General features: G+C 44.4%; 1 protein-coding gene across 1 annotated transcript; it reads left to right on the forward strand.

The window, feature by feature from the left end:
* The first annotated feature begins 395 nt into the window (after positions 1-395).
* On the forward strand, positions 396-12,102 carry MFSD4B (major facilitator superfamily domain containing 4B). The gene is made up of 4 exons (XM_062489951.1): positions 396-1,634; positions 1,725-1,893; positions 4,414-4,530; positions 7,002-12,102. Exons 1-4 carry the CDS (start codon positions 1,290-1,292, stop codon positions 8,240-8,242), a joined length of 1,872 nt encoding a protein of 623 aa, XP_062345935.1. The 5' UTR covers positions 396-1,289; the 3' UTR covers positions 8,243-12,102.
* The last annotated feature ends 542 nt before the right edge of the window (positions 12,103-12,644 follow it).

Raw genomic sequence — 12,644 nt, forward strand, 5'->3', positions numbered from 1 at the left:
CTGACCTATTTGTGGTGTGTGTCAGTGTGGTTTCAGTGACTGTGTCTGTCTATCTGAGCAGCTTTCTCAGAAGACGCTCTAGGAGAGGCAGCACAATCACCATCCAGTTCCACACTGCTACACTCAGTGACAGCTTCAGTAAGTCCCAGGAATTCATTCACCTTTCCTTTGTAGTAGGGCCAAATGTTTATTTTCTTTAACAAATATATCTGATGATATGGGTGAAATATTCCCTTTTCACCTGGGGTTATTCTCTAGGCTGCTTGTAGTTCAAATTAAAATTTGAAAAAGATGCCCAGAACCTTTATAAGTGCTTGGGTGCTGTTGCCATTTGTACATACTCAATGTACAAAGCTTCTTTGAAGTGTGTAAAACAGCAGTGAGGAGTAGCCTGGGGAAGGCATTTCAAATCCTGCTGTACCTTTTTCAGGAAGCTGCTTTTATAAGAAGGCAAAACACTAACATCTATAAATGTGGTTTGACCTGTGTGTGACTACTACTATTTTATAGCTGAAATAATTTTATCTGGAATTGCCTTTACTGCTGGACATATCAACAGGAGCTCAACAGTGCTCTGCAGATACCTCACAGGTCAGATTCTGCACTCTCGCAAAGGTAAGAACGTGGGATCGACCAGGTTTAAATAGTATCCGGCAGTGTTACTTGTCGCAAGCAGGTTTGTTTTGTTTTTTTTTTTTTTAAAGGCCTCGATGTGCCGAGGCTATCCCGAACAAGATGGTAGTTCCAACATTCTTGCGAGTGCCAGAAGAAACGGGAATGGGTTGCTCACCGTCCATGCACTGTTATATCCCAGTATCTACTTCTTAGGAACAGCTTGTGAAACAAAGCAGTGCAGTTTGGAATTGCCTGTTGTTTGCTTAAATTTACCGAGTACGGTGAAACTCGGAGCCTTTCTTAGAGGGAACAGCGCCTTAGTGCCAGACAGGGAGCACGCACGGAGACCTCTTGCACAGTCTGTCAGCTGCTCCACGTGAGTGGGAGGAATTGATGTAGTTTTAATGCTTAAAACTTTTAATACCCGGCATGTTTTAATACCTGTCCTTAGCAGACCCAGCAGCTCTCTCTTGAGACGCTTTATCAGCGTGCCGTAACACACGTCTTAGCTGTAGAAGACAAAGACCTTTTATGATCGGTTGTCTGAAAGGTCGAGTGCAGTTTGATAACAAAGATTAAAACTCATTAAAATAATAAATGCTGGTTTATAAGGGCAATTCCTCGGGCACTGTGGCACAAGCTTGCAGCGGTGTGGAGTGCCGGCTGTCCCAGGAATGTCGCTCCCCAGCTCCGAGCCCTGTTCCCAGGAGGAGGCGGCGGCGTCGCCCCCCGGCTCCGAGCCCGCCGCTCTCCCCCATGATCCTCCTCCCGCTCCTCCCGCTTCTCCCGGCGCCGTGCGCGGGGCGGGGCCGCGCTCCCCGGGCCCGGAGCGGCCCTCGGAGCCGGCGGTGGGAGCCATGGCCGAGGATCGGGAGCTGCGCGTCCGCTTCATCGAGCCGGAGGAGGCCGAGCCGGAGGAGGGGGCGGCCGGCGGCGGATGGCGCTGCGGGCGAGGCGCGGACGGAGCCGCGCTGCGCTGGTGCATCTCCGGGGTGCTGTGCGCCTCCTTCCTGGGGCTGGTGAGTGAAGGAGTGAGCGAGGGCCGCTGCGGGGAGCGGTGTGCATCCTTCCCCGGGACGGGCGAAGTGACCTCGCACTCTGCCCTGCAGGGGATGAGCATCGCGGTGCTGGGTCCCACCTTCCCCAACCTGGCCGCCAATGTCCGCAAGAACGTCAGCGACATCTACTACATCTTCGTGGGCCGCTCCCTGGGCTCCCTGGTCGGGTCGGTGGTCGGCGGGGTGCTCTTCGACTGCATGAACGCCGCTCTCCTGCTCGGTGAGTGCCGCGCCCCCGGACCCGGTCCGGGACAGTTTCTGCTTCTGCCCAGCGAGCGCAGCCCCCGAGGGAGATGTGTGGCCTGTACGGAGCGGTGCCGAGTCCCGAGGACGGGAGGGTCCGCGGGATGCGGTGCCGGTGCTCGCCGCTCGCTGTCGCCATGTTCCGCTCTGCCGGATCGCTGGCACCGCATGTGCCGGGCACTGCTGCTCCGCAGCATCCCTGCCGAGAGCTGGGACCGCCGGGCACAACGGCAACGGCGATTGATCACATCTGCAACATCTGCGCGAATTGACCAAATGCTGCCTCTGGTTTGCGATGAAATGTACAGCTGGACTTTTTTTTTTTGGTTCGCATCAAGTAATGCGCAAGTCTAGGTGCCCTTGGAACATAACAAACAGGCTTCTGTAGTGACATTCTGCAACACGTGGAACAGGAAGCTGTGCTGTGGCTGCAGCAGAAACCTCCAGCAGTCACGCTGAGGCCCATTTCTATGCGGGAAACTTCCCCTTCCCTTACCTCACTTACTTAACTCTCATCAGTGTGTAGTAGCTGAAGTCTGTGGCTTTTGACTGGAGGGCCGTAGCCAAATTTTAACTTATTTAAAGTGGGAAACATTAATTACTGTCTGTAATGGTGGAAACATTTAAACTGTAGGGACCACGGTTGATGACTTTAAGTCCACAAAACTGTTGTGGAAACTTGCTCCTGTAGGAGCACGGGACTAGCTTTGTCCAGGCAGAGCAAGGCTGCTCAGCCATGAGCCACACTCAACATCCACACAGGAGGGGCTCCTTTTAGAGCTGTGTTAGTGTCTCATTCCTGCAGAGATTCTCAGAACACACCTACAACAGTGGAAGCCCTGTCTTTTTTTTTTTTTGAGTGCCTTTGTTTTCTAAATTAGGGATTAAAATGTATCACTCCTCTCCTTAGTTCAGGGAACTGTGCCTTCCTTAAGGACTGTGCTGTAATCAATGGTCATTTTCAGATAGTCCCTTTTTCCACTGCTAGTGTTTGCAGTTCTGGAGTGGGTTTCCTTTAACGTCCTCCTTGTGCACCCAACAAAGTCAGACTTTGCCTTCTGTAATGGAATCAGTGCACACATCTGTAGAAAGGCATGTTAACTTGAAATAGCTTCGTATTTCTTTCTTTTCCTGAGGAGAGCTGTCTGTCAGCAATGCTTGGGAAGTGATGGATCTCCTAATCCTTTCCAGTTTGGTGGTGCTTATTGCAAGACCACAATTTGAACTACTGAACCTGTTCTCATTTTTATCATCTGAGGGTTGCCTGTAAGAGATTTTGGCTTGTGTACTTTTACCTCCCATCTTTCAACTGCTGGAACTCTGCTACAGAGAAAAACTATACAGAGGAAAAATTGAAAACAATCAGTTTTTGTTTAAGGAAATTTTAAAGTGCTAGTAATCAGGCATGGAGCTAAAGTGGACAGCTGAGCCCTTGCTGAGTATTTACTTTTCAGGTCTGAGTGGGGCACCTGAGGAGCTGCACTTTATATTCCCCATCTCTGGTGTTTTCTTCATACATCTCAGCATGCACACCTTCAAAAATGTTTTGAGGCGTGTATTCTAAGTATCTCTAGGGTTATGGACATTGTTGCTGTTTTTATTTGGAATCATCCTAAATTCTTAATTGCATCAGCCCCCATTGATGTTTTAAGTATCTGCTGCATCTATGATCATGTATTGATTTGGAAAATAAGAGCCAGCTGAACTGGTACAAGCTTTCTAGGAACCTAATACTGTCTGTTCAAGATACTAATTGTAGGTTGTTTTATTATGGAGACAATTATAAGCATAGAATTGAACTGCTGAACTTCCTCCCAAATGGTAATAACAGCAATTTCCATCTGCTAAAAATATTTTTGAAATGGCATGTTGTAAGCATAGCCAACAATGGCAAAACTAATACAGTTAACAAATTGCTGCTAAATTTATTTATGAGAAATTTTGTAGTTCTGTCTAAGCTCCAGAAATCCCTTGGAATACATCCCTCTTGTGAGAACAGAATATAAATAAAAGTCAGTATCTTTATATGTAGATCACTTGGTGGACAAGGTATGATTACTTTATAGGATTTTTAAGAGCTTAGTTTTTTGGGTTCTTTTAAAAATGGAGCCAGATCAAATGTTGTCCAGTTCTCAGAGGACAGGCTTGACACTGTTCAAACCCATGTTTTACTGGTTTTGTGGTAAAGTCACATTTCTAAATCAGAAGTTTGTAGAAGACTTCTTAGTGTCCTAGCAGGAGCTGCTGCTCTTTTTGCTTTAGCCAAAGAAGTTTGTCATGCAGGGTTTATATCCTGATGAAAGTATTTTTTTTTTTCCAACTAAAAAATTATCTGTTCAACTTTCTAGCTGCTACTGCTAACTACGGATTGAGGTATTTACATGGCATCACTTATTAGGATTTTCTGTGCCTTCAATAATTATGAATTTATTTGTATTTCTTGGTCTTCTGTGTTACTGAAATGAAAACTGCGGTATCTGTTTTTTAACTTTTCCAGCCTTATCCATGCTTGCAACAGCGGCTGGTCTTTATGGGATACCCTGGTGTAAGGAATCCCTGCTGTTAACAACCTTGATGTCAGTTATTGGAGGCTCCATGGGAATTCTGGACACAGGTAAGGGACCCAGTGATCTGACAGTTCTTTCACCAAAATAATTGGAAACTTCAAGCATACCAAAACAATTGCTGGTTTTTCTTGTGATGCATCTTGAATTAGAAGAGGGGAGCTGTTTTACCTGGCTGTGATTCTTGGATTAATCTAGTCCTGAGGCTTCCAGTGTTTTTGTGTGTGACAGGCCTTCCTTTAGGGGATGGGGAGGGAAGGGATGCTTCCTGGAGAAGATTAATTTGCATTTCAACGGGCCATTACAGGCATAAAGGTGTGTTCTTTAAGCAGTGTTTTCTTTAAATTATACATTTACAGGAAGCTGGTCATGATATGGTTCATCAGCATTAGCTGGGCCTAAGTTAGTCCTGAGCAAAACCTTGGTGTTTGAGATTCTTACAGCTGCTGTTGGCAGAGCTGCCCTACAGCTGGCTCAGCAGCAGCTGGGGGTTCACAGCACCATGGTGCCCATCTCCCTGAATAGAGGAATATTTTCCACCTTTGTCCAGCCATGCTTAGGTGGATGGGAATTTGTTCTGTCCCCCAGATTCAAAGTCTGTGGCATGTCCATACTGCAAATGGCCTGGGCAAAAACCCCCCAAACCCGGCACTTTTGCTGGAAACCTGTTCAAACCCAGTTTCTTAGCAGAGACTTATTACGGGAGGAAGATGATCTCAGGGGTCTTTTCCAACCTAAATGATTCTATGATCCTGAGATGTGTTGGTGAAGTTGCAGAGCAAGTATAGGTGTGGTCAGAAAGGCTACTTATACTGGAGGTATGAAAAATGAACTCCCACAGAAATGAGTCCCCTGGACACAGCTCAAACAGGCTGGTTTAGGGATGGCTGGCTTTAGCAGGCAGTTTGCATCAGGAGGCAAGGCCACAGCAAAGGGTTTGGGCATGCTTAGAGATGCCTGGGAAATGCTGGCATATTTGTATGTGGAGATTAGGAAATGCCCAAAAGTACATCAGTGAGCAGAGTGTTCTGGCATTGCTGAAGCACGTGGTGGTGAAGCAACACCAGGCAGCCACTCCTGGCACCTCTCCAGCCGTGTCCCAGCAGCGTGTGCTGACTCTGCTGCCCTACTGCAGGAGCCTGGTAACCTAGCAAGGTACTACTGGGCTGGTTGATCACCTTCAGGGCAGGGTTATTTCTAAAAGAGAGCTGACTTGTGTTAGCTTAGCCATCCAAACAGCTCTGGAAGCATCTCAGGCAGGGCCTGGCAACGGTGGCTTGGGCTGGTTGGCGACACAGAGGAATGATGGCTGCACATGTGAACGGTCTGCCTTAATTCTGTGGGGTTTGAGGGAGCTCTGCTAAGATGTAAAACAAGCACAGCACAGGATCCAGTAATGAAGAGGTGATTTGGAATGGCACAGGTTGTGCTAAGTAAACTGAGTGCAGAGCTGTATTTGCTGCCTCCAGTAAGATTGTTATACATGGCACTTGGTTTAAAAATTCATTGAATGGGAAAGTCTTGTCAGCCAATGGTAAAAATACCTTCAGTGGGTGTACTGCTTGGATCAGACCTCAGAGCCAGGGAGACTTCCCGTGCTGAACAAGAGTATCAGAAGAAGCCCACAGCAAGGCAGTAAAGCAAAGCTGAATTGATTTGAAAGAGTGCTGAGTGACAAGGGCTGCTGTACTGCAGCACAGGAATTTGATTATGGTTTTGTTTTCCTGCATTTTCTGAGGGACTACTTCAAAACACCTCTCTGAGATCTTATTTCCTACCATTATTGCTGATCTAAAGGTGTTGTAGGTTGGTGTTTGCAGCGGTATTGATGTAAATCCTTCTGCTTCTGGAAAGTCATTTGAACACAGTGGGGTGGGCCCAGCCCATCAGAAGCAAGTGAATTGTTATTTCTCCTGGGGTGTTTAATGAGGCCTCTGATTCTTAGCACCGGACATTGCTGCTTTTGACACTTAGAGGAATGAGAAGCAGTTAAAGTTCCCTTTTAAAAAAGGCTGAAAAATGCTGCAAATTGTCAAGTAGGGTAATTAGAACCATAGACTCATAGGGTTCCTAGGTTGGAAAATACCCTTAAAGTCCAACCCTTAACCCAGCACTGCCAAGTCCAGCCCTAAACCATGTCCCACATGTCTCTGAAATACCTCCAGGGATGGTGACTTAACCATTTCCTTGGGCAGCCTGTTCTAATGCTTGACAACCCTTTTCCATGAAGAAAGTTTTCCTAATACCCCATCTAAACCTCCCCTGGCATAGTTGTCTGTCCATTGCTACTGGATTAAGCCACTGTGTGACTCTTTGACTGCTGTGAATATCCTCCTAAAGCTCAAGTAATCACATGGATTTAAGGCAGAATTTCAGTTCACTGCTGTTTTGCACACTGTTATTTGCTAAACCTGGCATTATTGTACATTTAATTAGTAATACAGATTATGGTTTGTTTTTTCTTTTCTTTTAAACAATACCTGGTCTCAGACTAAAACGAATCTTTCTCTCTGATCTGCAGGTGGCAATGTAATGGCACTGAATACCTGGGGATCAGAGGCTGGACCACACATGCAGGCTTTGCACTTTAGTTTTGCTGCTGGTGCATTTCTGGCTCCAATCCTGGCTAAAATGGCCTTGGGGAGTTCTGAATCTGAAGAACTTGCAGGGGCTGAAAAGACAAACCAGTCTGTCCTGAAGTCTGTGCCGACAGCATCAGCTGCATCAACTACACCAGCACCAAAAGACCATCACGATGCAGACTTTTTGTGGTCCTATATTATCATAGGCACCTATATTCTCTTCATTTCCATCTTCTTTTTTGTTTTGTATTCAAAGACCAACTCAGCTAGAGACAAATCAAAGGCTTCTGCGCAGAAGGGCGGGCTTGCCAAATACCACTGGCCTCTAATTGGTCTCATGTTTGTATTCTTCTTGTTCTACGTGGGAGCAGAGGTCACTTATGGCTCTTATGTATTTACTTATGCAGTGGTCTTTGCTGAGATGACGGAGAGCGAAGCAGCTGCTTTGAATTCCGTCTTCTGGGGCACGTTTGCCGTGTGCAGAGGAGCGGCAATATTCGGTGCTGCTTTCCTGTCCCCTGTCACCATGATCGTGATGAGTCTCGTATGCTCTGCTACCTCCTCATCAGCCCTGGCCTTCTTTGCACATTACCGAGCCTCGCTGTGGGCGGGAACCGCCGTGTACGGAGCATCCATGGCCACCATCTTCCCCAGCGGCATTTCCTGGATAGAGCAGTACACGGTCATTGAAGGAAAGTCGGCTTCTCTGTTTGTGGTGGGTGCGGCGCTGGGCGAGATGTGCATTCCAGTTGCAGTGGGCTATCTCCAAGGCAGGTTCCATGACATTCCTGTCGTTATGTACACTGCCTTTGCCACTTCTGTAATGACGGTCCTGCTCTTCCCCGTGATGTACAAACTGGCCAATGCTTCCCAGGAGAATGACTTGAAAGTAGTGAGAGAGAGCGACACCCGGAAAGCTTTGCTGTCAAACCCGAGGCTTACTGAGGATGAGGAGGATGAGGAGGAGGTGAAAGAGTGGAATGATGCAGACTTTGAGGTAGTAGAAATGAATGACAAGCTGAAAAACTCTCTGACGGACACCTCCCGTCAGATACCAGGGGGCTCTCCAGCTGAAGCCTCTCTCCAGCCCCATCTGGACAATATATTGGGCGATCCTCCAGTGGTTGCTGGTGGCTCCCCTGGGAGACAAAATGGGGATATTGACTGGGAGAAGAGTTAAGAGTCAAATCAGACTTTTCTAATTTTTTAAATGGAAATGCAATTGAATTATAGCTGTTGTCAGGTGGTTCGGGAATCCTTTCATAGTGGTGCAGAGCTCAGCGTGTTCATTTGCTCAGCGCTTTCTCCTCTTTCATTTTCAGCCTGCAGGGATGTGTCTTGGAGTGGGAAGGTCCTCAGTGATATGAATGGGGCAACATGATAAATGTTTGGCTATGCCAAAACTGTTAAAACGTAAGAGGTGTTTTCTAAATGTGAGGCATGCATCCAAGAAAGAGATGTTATAATAACTGGGAAAGAAAGGGATTGCTCAGACTACTGAAGTTTCTTGAGGTGGGTGAAAGGTGCAGGTCTGAGGTGCTTTGCCACAAAATGGTTTCATGAGAAAGGAGAGAGATCTGTTAGGAGTAATGCTGAATTTTCTTACTTTGTGAAGGAGGAATGTTTCTACTGCATTTGAAAGTGGTGTGTGATCAGATCAGTTAAAATTTCTGGTGATGCCCAGCAGCTGTAAATTGAATAACCTTCTGGCAAACTATAGAAACGTTTGGTTCTGAGACAGAGACAAGAAAAAAACTGGAAATTATTTCTTAGGAGTGAAACCATGCCTTTGGGTGATTTAAAAGCAGTTTATGAGAAAGGGTACAAAATGGGTCATTGTTTATCTGCTCAAATGCATAACTCCAACCTACTAAACAGGGGCAACAAATCTAAATAATCAAAAGTATTTGTGATTCTAATTATGGCACTACCACTGAAACCAACAAATGTATGCAGAAGATGTAAAATTATCATGTAATCTTTGAATGGCTTGGGTTGGAAGGGACCTTTCAAGATCATCCAGTTCCAACCCATTGCCATGGCAGGGGCACCTTCCATTGAACCAGGTGCTCAGAACTCTATCCAGATTGACTTTGAAAACTTCCAGGGCATCCACAACTTCTCAGAGCAACCTGTTTCAGTGCCTTACCACCTCCACAGGAAAGATTTTTTTTTTCCCGGTATCTAACCTAAACCTACTCACTTTCAGTTTGAAGCCATTCCCCCTTGTCCAATCACTACATGCTCCTGTAAAGTCCCACTCCATCTTTCTTGCTGGCTCCCTTCAGGTAAAAGAGATTACCCTGTTAAAGTCTTGGTACAGGAAACCAGAGAAGTTGCTATAACCTTAATTTAAACAACTGGCTTAAAAATACCATATATTAAGTAATGTGTTGCAATGAAGATTGGAGAAGGAGAAGGAATTATCAATGAGACATTCCTTTCCAGTATGACTACTTGTCCCTGGCCCACTGGATTGGTGACATTTGGGTTTCATGTCTTTGGGGATGACATGGAGATGGACTCTCCCTAGCAAAGAAGCCGTGGTTTGTATGTATAGGTTTATTGGTTTGTATGTGTAGATTTATTGGTGCTAAGCAGGAAACCCTGGGCAGGTGCAGCCATGCCAGGGAGCCCTCACAGTTAAGAGGAAAAAAACAATAAAAACCAAAAAAACAAAAGTAGCAGCAAATGGCAAAATCTGTCTCTGAACAGTAATCTTGCCATTTGTTAGCCTGGAACTCCAAATTACTTGTGTTTTTTTAAGTCTGTGGGATCAGAGTGTACTCTTGCTTGGGGTTTTTTAACCTTGCACTTTTATTAATATTTTTCTTGCTAAGAGGTTTCATTTAGTAACAAAAGGGCTCTAGGTGTAATATAACACAGAATCTTAGATGGATTTCCTTGATTCCCAGGTCTGCTTTTGTTCCCTCTTTTGTCCTCCAAGTGTGCAACCTAAGTTTGCATGGCCTTTTTCTTTCTATTGAGAAGTTAGTAAGACGCCAGGATCAACTTGTAGTGAAAGGTTTTTTGTTAATATCTTGCCATGTTGCAGGGCCTCCCTCTCCCTCTGCTGCTGGTACTTAAATGCCATTGTGTTTTTGACAGACTCCTTCTGCAGCATCTTTTTCCTCTGCAATGCATGAACCTGCACTTTAAAACGAAGCTTGTTTCACCTATGGCACAAGGGTTCTGTTTTCTTACAGAATGGTAATTGCTTGTAAATGCCAGTCCTTGCCTTGGCACAGGTGACAGGAGTGAGTCTGTGTGGTCCTGTGTGCTTATCTGGTTTGATGTGGAAGCAAAGTATGGTGAGCAGATTTCACTGTTTTTCCTCTTCCTGTTTTTCCTCCTGCTCTGTGTGTGGAAAGTAGGGGGTGGCAGCTGATGCTAAGGACAGATCCCACTGGTGCAGGGGGAGGGAGAGGGTGCAGGACACACAATGAAAGACACAGAAACTGTTCTGTGGCAGCTCCCCTGGCTTCACCTGTGTTGATGTTGCTATAAAAGTTTCCCTGTACCCAAGATCATGTTGCCAGAAGAAAGTAATTTAAACAAAGATACCGGGCAAGCAGGAAGATTCTAAACTCCCCCAATTCATATGCTAATTTTGGATGAAATTCAGATCAGAATGTCCTACATGTAAGACTGTTCCTAGGGATAGTTTACTTTATATCGTTTGCATAATCAAGTACTGAAAAACCCCAGAAAATGAAATCAAACCTGCATTGGGAAATATGCTGTAATCTCTTAGAAGCTTATCTACTGCATATATACACACACTTATTTGTGTTTCTGACCAGCATCTTCCCAGCAACTGTAAAAATATTGCACAAAACAAAAGATTTTTCTTTTTAACTCCTGTGTAAGTAACTTCAATTGATCCCCATTTCCTCCTTAAAAAGCAGGAGGCCTGTGTAGTAGGAATGGAACAACAGGCTGGAATGCCAAGGTAAGAGCAACCTTTACCCATGAATAAAGGATCCAAAAAGCACTGGCTGTAAAACAGTGGAAACGGAAGAATTATCTACGTAGAATCACCTTCCACTGATGTGTGGACATCTGCCTAAATTTACAGTCATCTTAGTGAGGACTTTGAGCCTTCAGTGTCTTAGTTCTGGTCTTAAATTTGAACTGGAATAGACAGAAAGAGTTCTCCTTATCCCCTAACCAGCCTGCTTTTAATAGCAGAGGCTGCCCTTGACTGAAAAGGCAATGCTTGAAGCAATTTAAAACAAGATCTAGGACATTTCCAAGTATGCACCTTGCGATTCTAGGCACCCTCAATGAACACAATTTAGCTCCCTGCTCTTGGATTTTGGTGTTCCTCAAGACTTGTTTTCAGACAATGAATTTTAGTTTTCACATGTTTAAACTTCCTTTCACATTAAACTGCTTCCTGGCATATACAGCTAAAGTGAGAACCTATTTACGGTGGAGATCTATTTTAAGTTACAGGCCCTCCAGGAAGCTTGCATATTAGGGGTTGATATTACTTGGAGTAACTATATTGCATTATTACTGCCCTGTTTATGCTAGAAAAGCCATCCCTCTGTTGAGGACAAGAGCTTTAATCCATGGATTAGATACCTGAATTTGATAAGAATTCTATTTTTGTCCATAAACCCAGGAATAGGTGGAAGTTGAGTGCTCTGCTCCAGTGTGAAAGGTAACCTCTTGCAGCTAAGTACTTTATTTATCCTGAGGCACAGCCAAGTGCTGGACTGTACTGCAAGCACTCACTCCTGGCATTTGCACTTTTTTATTCTGTACATGACCAATGCTTGAATGCAAGACAAAGCAAAGTTTTATGCCTTGATGTTTTGGGTTTTTTAAAATTTATTTTGTGTACAAGTGCATCACAATCTGCAGATGTTCTATTACATATGTAGTATTTTTTTATTCTGCTTGGTGTGGGTTTAATGTACTGTGTAATGTGACATTTACTAGACTGACTTGTGTCTTAACTGTAATAAATTCTTACCTGGAGAAGGCACTCAGGTTCCTCAATGTAAATAAAGTTTTGTTCTATTTTTTATACATCTGGAGTCTTAAATTTAAAACTTGGTCCTTTTCTGACTAATGGAAAACTGGAAATGTTTCTCTTCTGGTTTGGGGAAGGCCTCCAAGAACTGCTACTGATATTTTAGTTCCCAAAGTTTAGGTTGGATACTTAACTTTGATTTGAGCAGTCTTGTTTTTACATTATTGTGTGTGCCAGAGAAGGGAAACAAATTGAGGGTAAATATTTTTAAAACCCATATAATTTTTTACCATATCATTTTATTCAACTTTAATATGGTTTCCATTATTAACTTCTAAAACAAAATGATTTCCAGTTTAGAAAACAATGCACTGACCACATAATTCCTTTTCCATTTTATACAGTTATACAAATATTCTAAATACACATTTTGTCAAGATGGTGGCAAATAAGATTTAACTGTACAGTACGTAAGGAAAGAAAATATTTTAAGCATATTTAGAAGCAATAGAAATGTCTATACAAAACAAGCAAAAATGGAATAAAATTTTATATTTAAAGTATTGCAACAGTCCCACAGGTTTGTAACAAAAATGTC

The sequence above is a fragment of the Cinclus cinclus genome, chromosome 3, assembly GCF_963662255.1.
Source record: "Cinclus cinclus chromosome 3, bCinCin1.1, whole genome shotgun sequence".
NCBI classification, from domain to species: Eukaryota; Metazoa; Chordata; class Aves; order Passeriformes; family Cinclidae; genus Cinclus; species Cinclus cinclus.